Genomic DNA, 9,348 nt, shown 5'->3' on the forward strand with positions numbered 1-9,348 from the left:
ATTTACTATATAGTATTGCATCTATCAGTAATTCAGATCCTTGTGGGAAAAAAAGAAGTCATTTAAAAAAATTCACTCTAATATTATGCAAGATTATAACATCAGGAAAAGCTCAAGTTGATTAACACAGCAAAATAGCTTTTTGAAAGCACTGTTTGTATTTATTTTCTCAAGGCATTTCCATGGGCTCTGGGCTTCCTGGGTTGAATCTTGACGATTTGTTAGCGCTGTGACTGTAGACATCTGTCAGATGCAGATTACAGAAGCACTTATCTCTGTGAGCTTTTAGACAATTGCAGGGGAAGCATTTAGCATCGTTCCATACACTGAGTGAACAGTGCTCAGTAAATTTAGTCACTGTCATTTCTGCTAGGAATATTAGTGATGTACACTGTAGATGGCATATAAAAGTAATAATTTAAAAATCCCAAATGCAAATATAGATATTAGAGTAAAATCCACCCCCTGACTTACCTAGCAGTGTTTAGCTTATTAATTGAGGTGCCTACCCAAGGCACGCAGAACATATCCTACGAAAACTGGGCTAGACTCACATGAAGGAGGAGTGAAAAATTGGTGGAGGAAATAACAACCGTCTAAGCTATGCAGATGACACCATCTTGCTGGCAGAGAGCAGCAGTGACTTGAAATGACTTCTGACAAAAATGAAAGAAGACTGTGCCACAGCAGGACTGCATTTGAACATCACGAAGACAAAAATCGTGACTACAGAAGAACTACACAACTTTAACGTAAACAGTGAAGACATTGCAATTGTTAAAGAGTTCGTTTCCCTTGATTCGGTCATCAATTTAAATGGAGACTGCAGCCAAGAAATCAAGAGAAGACAGGGACTTGGAAGGGCAGCAATGAAAGAGTTGGTAAACATCATCAAGTGCCAAGAAGTGTCATTAGAGACCAAGGTCAAGATTGTCCACACCCTCCTATTCCCAATTACTATGGACGGGTGCAAACAGTGGACAGTGGAGAAGACTTACAGGAAAAAAATTAATTCATTTGAAATAAGATGTTGGAGGAGAGCTTTACGGACACCCTGGACTGCCAGAAAGTTGAACAAGTGGGTCCTAGAGCAAATTAAGCCTGAACTTTTGCTGGAGGCAAAAATGATAAAAATGAGGCTGTCCTACTTTGGGCCCATCATGAGAAGGCAAGAGTCTTTCAAAAAGACAATAATGCTGGGAAAAGTGGAAGGCAGCAGGAAAAGAGGAAGACCAAATATGAGATAGACGGACTCCATAAAGGAAGCCACAGGCCTGAGTTTACAGGAGCTGAGTAGGTCTGTTGAGGACAGGACCTTGTGGACATCACTCGTTCTTAGGGTCACCAGGAGTGGGAGCCGACTTGACAGCATGTAACAACAACCCAAGGAAGGTAAATGTGGCTTACCTTCCCCTCCACTGCCATGAAGGAGTCAAGGTAGAATTCACAAAGATCTGTTTATAGGGTCACCTGCAGTTACTCAGTCATGTTGATGCCCTAACCTCATCTTCCTGGGATAAAGAGGCGGTGAGTGGTATCATTTCTTCCATATTCTAGTCACAGATGCCTGCAATGCCTGGATAAACTTCTCAGAACGAAACCCCCTGACTCATTTGCTCCTCCTAACAACCCTGTAAGTCACGTAGGGCAGGGAGTGCTGAGTCCCAGACCAAGGCATGCTCCCACCATGACAGTTACTGAGTGCCACAGCTGGGCCTGAAATCCACATCAAGCTCCTGAGTTCAGTGTTGTTTTCACAGCACGTTCTTGCTTGCACGCTCGTTTTACAATACAGCGTAATAATGGAAAATTGGAGGTCTAGGAAGACCAACAGATCAGGAAACAATTACCATTGAAAAGATGGTTTATTACTCGCAGCTCCCCAGAGGAGGGGGCATGCTGTGCCATGAGGGGCTACATAGCGAAGCACTGGGATCAGTCCTGAGGCAGAGAGAGAAAGGGAAGCACTGTGGGCAAGAGCCTGTAGTGTGGCGTCTGCGGGAAGGTACAGGCAAGGCAGAGTGAGCAGGCCAAGGACCGCCCCTTTGGAATCATTTCAGCGGGCTGTGGGGCATAGGGCGTATCCCTGGTTGTCTGGTACCTGGCCCTGGAGTGATAGGACAGATGGATGGTGGCCCAGAGAGTGACAGCCCAATAAAAGAGGTGGTTGGGTGTGGGCTCTGGGTTAGTTGGTTTGTATCTGAGAAGCACACTCACATTTGAGTTGTTTACTGTCTCTGGGAACTGGCTGGCGCTGGGAGGGGCAGTCTCCAGGGTCAGCAAGGCTCTAGATATCAAAGCATCAGAACCCAGAAGATAAAAGGCATGGTTAATACAACATGGTCTGGCTTCATTTTCAACCTGAGCTTCTAAATCCCTTGAATAATTTTGGTGCATCCCAGGGAGAGCAGGTTCAGGAACCTGAGAGGATTCTGGGTCTGAGCCCCCAAGCTGACCTCTCCCTTCATTCTAGACCTCTGTTTACAATGTCCTGTTGGCGGTTTCATAGCCCCCCGTCCCGCCCCCCAAAGCTCTTCCTCAGTCTCTGCTTCCTGTCTCAGGTCATGGCATAGCTTTGCACCCATCTGTCAAGCTAGGAGTCTCAGCTTCCTGCTTCCCTCTCCCTGTTCCCCATGTGCAGTCTGAGACCTGTTACCCCGTCTTATCAGTGCGTCTTGACGTCAGTGAATTTGGCCATACAACTTTCTCTTTGGCCTGTGCTTTCCTCTAGGTCCACCTGTCCACTTGTCTCAGCCAAGATTCCCATGATTGAGTCTCAGCTGGCCTCCTACTCTCTCGTCTTTTTGTCCTTCACACAAATATTATCTTTCAGTGTCAGCCCTGTCACTTCTCTCCCTATTTAAGAACCTTGAGTGGCTTCCTGGTGATTATAGGTTCAAGTTCAAAATCCTGGGCGTGACTCATAATCAGACCCCAGTCACCCTGCTGACATGCGTGACACTCCCTTCCTGTGGGAGAGGTCAGCCACACCATGCCCCTGTCTGGCTCTCAGGCCATGGCTAGCTGCCACTCCTTCTCTCCTACTTGATAAAGGCCTGTCATCCCTAAGGCCAAGGGCACGTGTCAGCTCCTCCAAGAAGCCACCCTCAGCCTTTCTAACTGTAATCAGTCACTCTTTCCTTCACGTCTCCTTTGTACTTCTTAGACACCTCCATTAGAGCAGTGAGCTCTTAGCAGCCTGGCTATTTTTGACCTGTGACTTTTTCATTACATCTTATTCGTCATCCATTCAGCAGATCTTTGCTGAGTATTTGCCTTCTACTAGGCATTGTGCCAGGTGCTGAGAATGCATAAATGACTAAGATAGACCCTGTCCTCAAGAATCTAACAGTCACCTTGGAGAGAATGGGGATCAAAGACCTGACCAGACAACCTTGTGAGTGTCTGATTATAATTAAAATGTGATACCTGCTACGATCGGTGGATCAACGAAGTTCTGTAGGCACAGAGAAGAAGGAACTCCATCAGGAAGAATCGGGAAAAGCTCCAGAAGTGGCATTTGAGATGGATCTTGACAGATGAGGATGCATTTATTGAGATGGACAAGCAGTGAGAGGTGGCGAAGGCTGGCAATGTGGCGGACCTTTTCTTTCCCTGGGAGCCCAAGTGTGAAAAGTGGTATCAGTGTGGAAAAATGTTCAAACCAGTTTTCCTTTTTCTCCCTTAAAGAGTGGAATATTCCCTCCAGGTGCCCTTGATTAGGTATTCTTGTGTTTCTCAGTCTTACATGTGGCTCAGGGGAGCAGGCAGCCAGACACCACTGTCTGCATTTCCGAAGGTTTGTAAATTCAGTGAGAAAAACATTTACATAGCACATCTCCCACGCGAACCCAAAACTCGCACCCCCAGAATTAACTGCTTTCGGAGATGTGCGTTTTCACACGGCCCTCCTCTTTACAATTAGATTTATTATGTTAGTACTGGAATTTGAGGCAGTTTTCAAAACTTTCTCTACCGAGAAGTTTCCTATATTAATGGGCCTTCGAAAAGTCCCCCTGGCTGAGTGCCAGAGAAATGTGAAACGTCTTGAAGATTCAAATAGTTCAGCCCCGCTCTTAGCTGTCAAGCGCGCTGTGGAGTCAAATAACCCTTGTTAAAGGCTGGCTGTGCCGCTCTCTGGTGTGTCCCCTCGGGGAAGTTATTTAACCTTTTGGAACCTTAGTTTCTTTCTTGGTAAAATGCAGAGTAAGATGCAGCTTTCCTGGTAGGAGTGTTATGAGTTGAAGATTAATCAAATAATGCAGTATGGTGAATGGTGCAATGCCTGGTGGGTAGTCAGTGCTTAATAAATGGAAGGTGGATTTTTTTGGTGCTGTTGTTATTAAAGTTATGCTCAACCAATGCTTACCTGGGCTGGAGAGATGTCTTAGGTAGATACTAAATTATCAGTTTCCGTAAAATGAGGCAGCATTAAGAGAGATGAGAAGATGAGAGGTGGCAGGGGTGGGGGGGGGGAACATCACCACTCTTTTTTGTCTTTGTATGTTTTTGAACTGTTGCTAAAACACTTCTAAAAACAGCATGTTGCATGTCATTATTGGAAAGCTGAAATAAGGGGTGGAGACATTTGACATTTTTTTTCCTCTATCTTCATTTTTTGTTCGTCCGACTCCAGTTTTCGGTTTGACAGACGTGCTTATAAGACTTTAAGTAAAATCATGCCTTTTAGTCCAGATAGACATCCATTCTCACTTTCTCATCTGTACAATATTCCTCCTCCTAGAGGGTTACTTAGCGTGTGTCTGTGTGTGTCCAGGTGTGTTTCCTGAAAGGAAGCGGTGCTGTGTTTAGAGTTTGGGGTTCTTAATTAGAAATCTAGTTAAGCTGTGAAATTACTATGGAATGAGTGGTTATAGCTAATTAGTGCAATCCCCTGTTTCTGTCTGAGCTGAATTTAACTCACAAACAGAAATGTTTGCCTAGCTTTCTAGTAAAAAGACACTTTCCTTTGTAGGAACATTAATTGCCTGACATTTACATTTTTATAAGGATTTCTAGAAATAGCAATGAAAATCTATGCAAAAAAATAGATTTATATTATCGCTTCCTGTTCTTCTCATTGAGAATATCATTCTCTATTACCTTTGGTCATTTCTGTGCTTTCTTCTCATCTACCCATGTAGGAAGAACGTTGGCGAAAAGCACAGAAACCAGTGACTTGTATGGCTGTGGAATTTCCGTGGAGAAAAGAGAGCATCAGAACCCACCTGGACCATCTTTCGGACCTGGCCAACCCTCCACACTCCCAAGAGTGTTCGTGAACTTGGGTGCCTAAGTGTTGAGGATGCTCACAAAGGAGGAGCACACCTGGGCTGCGGCCGAGGGGTGGGGGGGAAGAGCCGAGGGAAGGGTGGGAGGATATGGAGCAAATGTTTTACAACCTGAACCTCAGAACTGTGATCCTCCAAGGAGAGCGCTACTTGAAGAAAAGGAAAAAAAAAGTCGAATGGCTTCTCAGGGATTTTGTTTTCCGTGCACATATAAGCCATAGTTCCAGTGCAGGTGGCAGTATTTAGAGCACTCAGATTTCAGTTCTGTTAAATGTGAAAGAGGGATCGACTGACCATTCATTGCTGTTCCATAACTAGTGTAAAATATGTATATGTTTTATCTTTATTTTTATAATATGCAAATACATTTAAATTTATACAGTTTGAAGCTTCTAGCGTTAGTTAACACTGGGTGCAATATTCTGCATGAGAACTGTGCCAAGATGGGGCTGATTTCTTATTTTAGCGTAAGACCTTTTTGTTCATTCTTTGTTCTTTAATCCTTCTCAGATTAAAAAAAAAAGATATCTGTCTGCCCGTGGAGTAAACGTTGGTTCACAGAGGTTGTCAATAATCTGCAAGAACCTTAAACATGCATTTCAGGCAAACGTGCATTTCCCTCCCCTGCTTTTAAATAAAGGTCCCTTTATTTATAAGGGCACACCATCGGGCAGGATAATGGGATTATTCCTTTTCTTTACCCCACATGTCACTAGTGCCGGGCAGTGTCCTTTCCTGCAGGTTTGGTGTTGACCATGGGTTGTCACAGGTGATGTGCTGATGGAGGCCTGGTCTTAGGATTCTCTAGTAAGCGGGGTAAATGGGTCAGCAAGTCTTTCAATAGCTTAAGCTAATCAGGAGTCAGTGCTAAAGCATGCCAAGAGCTCTGCTCCTAAGTCCTTTTTTTTTCTAGAACAGTCTGTGAAATTTCGCAGAGCACTTTGAAAGCCCTCCACATCTGGCTGTCAGACCTTAAGATAGTGAGCTGCCTAATTGGAGAGCATAATCCCACATTGGTTATTTATAAATACAGAGCCTCTGATTGGACTGTTGACTGCCCAGAGCTAGTAAAAGCCGTGTTTAAAAATCTCCACAAAGTAAAACTTAAAAAGCAAACCAAACAAATTGCTGTCTCTTCAACTTTTAATTGGGGCCAAACAGCGTCTGCTGCAATGGTAATGCATTCTCTGAAGAATGTAAAAGACCCTTTACGTCTGCCTCCTTCATGTGTTGATTGAAAATGTGTAAAACTGTTTCTCGCCAGGTTAGTAAGACAAGAAAAGGGAGTCAGCTAGTAGTATTCTGTTACTTCTTTTATAAAGTATTGACTCTTAGAATGCCACAGTATACAAAGTCTCAGCTTATTTTTAAGAGAAATAACAAACAAGCAAGCAGCCGCATTGTAAAAACTCACAAATCGGTTTTTCTAGTTAAACCAGTATGATTTCTTATGATCACAAAATCGAATGAGATCAGACCATTTCTGTGTTTTTTACTACTTGAATATGACGCCTCAGATTTGAGATTTCATTTTCTTTTTGAACCCATTCTCAAGATTAATCTGGTTAGTCCTTTTGTCACAGTTCTCGTGTGCGTGCGTGTGTGTGTATAAGTGTAAACCGAATGATAACATTTAATTGCTTTATGGACCATTGAATTGTTGGGCATAAAAATTTTTTAATTGGCATGAGACAGTTCCTAAACTGTCAAATTAACCGACTTTGACCCGTCTTTTGAAAAAAGACTCTGAAGTGTCTGACTTCGGGCTAACTCCCCAGAGGACCATATGAAATGAAAAAAAAAAAAATGCTCCTTTGGGTGACATACCCTGCAAAGTATTTGCTGTTACTATGAACATAAATGCCCATGTTCTTAATATCTGCTCTTTTTTGACAAGTGACATCTTGTGCTGTCATCTGAACCCTAGAGAAGCAGTGTAAGAAGAAATCTTGGTGTCACATGTGTTTTAGCAAAAAGGTCATGACGATAGAGGATCATGTGACTGAAAGAAGCTCCAGAAAAGCTTGAGAACTTGCTTCAGGGTCGGGAGGAGGGTTGGAGATCCAGAAAACACTCTGCTCTACGAGAATTTTCGCCGTCTATGCAGGAAACTCGCTCTTCTCTCTCGACACCTGGGAAGACTCAGCCAGCGGAGGCTGACAGGCAGTTCAGTAAGCACAACGGGGTCTTTTCCAACCAAGTGGTCCCCTGCCTCGCAAACAGACGCCCTCCAAGTTTGTTATGGTTTCTATTCCTGCAACTTGTGGTATCAGAACCACTTCCTGGAATTGTGAAAGTGCTGCCAGAATAAATGTTTTTCCTCCTTCCAAGAAAAAAAATGACAGTGCTCATATTTGACACTTGTGCTTTGGACTCTTGTGAATGAATAAAAAGGAAAGGGTTGGGTGTAATTCCCGATGGGGTGTGTGTTCTTTTTCATGCCACAGTTTGTGAATTGTAATTGTGGTTTCCCATTTAATTGTCGTAACTGGGCAGAAATTTAAAAAAAAAATCAAAAAAGTTCAATAAAAATACAAAGGAATGGTTAAGCAATTGTATTTCCAGAGTTTAGTTATTTCTGGGTTTTTTTTTTTTTTTTCGTTTTATCAGTTAAAGAATAACTACTTATTTTTAGTTCTTAAGTCACTGTTGAGCTATGGGAGGTGGATGGTGGCAGCTGTGGTTGGGGATTGAGTCCCCAAGATGAAAACTGAAGAGTGCCTGTTTAAAACTCTGCCTCTGTTTTCAGGCTGCGGGTTCAACCCTTGAATATCGGCTCTCTCTCTTAAATCAGATCCTTTTGCCAGTGTTCTCCTGTACCCCTAAATCAAAGCCTGTGAATTGAAGAAAGGTTTGCAAGTTCCCTTGCTCTGAACTTTCTTTCCAGGGCTCTTGGCAGAAGTCCTGGCCACCACCTTGTAAATATTCCCTGGGGTCCAATTCTAAGGCTGAAAGAGCTGACCTCAGGTGCTGGGTCAGAGGCTCTGTTCCCCCTGTTTTTTTAAAAGGACAGTTGAGAAGGAAAAGAATGTAGCTGCTTTGTCTAAGAGCAACAAGCCTTTAGGAAAGGAGCTAGAGCAGAAGAGCCGGCCCTGAGGCACTGGGGCTTTGGGGGCACAGAGAGGAAGAGGCCCCCTCAACCAGGCCTGCCTCATTGTAAGACTCCTGAGAAGGTGGGTGAAGCCATTGGGTGCCCTGAACCCAAACGTACTTCGGCCAGCTCTGCTAGAGTTTTCAAAAGAATAGCCGAACGAGGTGTGCCCCATGTGGACAGGCTTGCTCTTCTGCCTGTGCCGGGGGAAGCAGAGGGCCACTGCTCTCCCTCCTGTGGAAGAGAGCAGGAGGAACAGACATCATCGCTTTGGGCCTGGTTTTCCTTTACCGAGAATCAAGTTCTTCAAACTTGCTGAGCAGGTCACAGATAAGCGGGTGTCAGTGGGGACAATTAGAAGTGCATAATTTATCACATAGATCATTCCCTCCCAAGGCTATTTCTCCTGCTTAATTGTGAGCTTTTTGAAGTAGATTCCAAGTTTTGCTTTGAATACACAATGCCTGACAAGTGGTGGCTGCTTGAGTGCTAAATTCAAACGCCCAGGGTTTCCTTGCCCTGTGACTGTTTACATGCTTACTTACTCACGTGCTTACGTGACTGCTTATGTCACCCAGTGGTACTGGTAACGACACCTAGTAGGACCTGGTGCTGTGACACCAAGTAGGGAAGGGATGGGAGTTACCGGAAGAAGTTTTATAAAACAGGTGACCCTTTGAAGTTATCTGAGTCTGATGGCAGGAGAAAATTCACCTCATAACAGAAACCCTATTTGAATATTTAAGCTTCAGTAAGAAGTATTTTCTTCATCTTTATATGCAAGAAATATTTTTGTATGACATGAATTTCATTCTAAATACTGAGACTAACTCAGGATTTCCCAAACTGCCCCCTGAAACATTCGTGTCTCCTGAGATGCTCACCCATGTTCCTCTGTGAAAGGTTGGAGATAAGTCGGTTCGAACCTTTTAGGTGTCGATATCAGTTGTGAATGTCCAAGATGGA

At 43.8% G+C, this 9,348-nt stretch overlaps 1 protein-coding gene across 4 annotated transcripts in view; it reads left to right on the plus strand.

Moving 5' to 3' along the window:
- The window catches only part of MFHAS1 (multifunctional ROCO family signaling regulator 1), a 94,999-nt gene extending 87,155 nt beyond the window's left edge, over positions 1-7,844 (plus strand). For all 4 annotated transcript variants that reach the window (XR_002804376.2, XM_023630579.2, XM_023630576.2 and 1 more), the window contains one exon: positions 5,145-7,844. Coding sequence is in view for 2 of the 4 variants with exons in the window: in XM_023630576.2 (XP_023486344.2) it covers positions 5,145-5,282 (138 nt within the window). In the remaining 2 variants the exon portion in view is untranslated. The remainder of the gene's footprint in view (positions 1-5,144) is intronic.
- Positions 7,845-9,348: the final 1,504 nt, after the last annotated feature.

This window comes from Equus caballus, chromosome 27, assembly GCF_041296265.1.
Source record: "Equus caballus isolate H_3958 breed thoroughbred chromosome 27, TB-T2T, whole genome shotgun sequence".
NCBI lineage: Eukaryota > Metazoa > Chordata > Mammalia > Perissodactyla > Equidae > Equus > Equus caballus.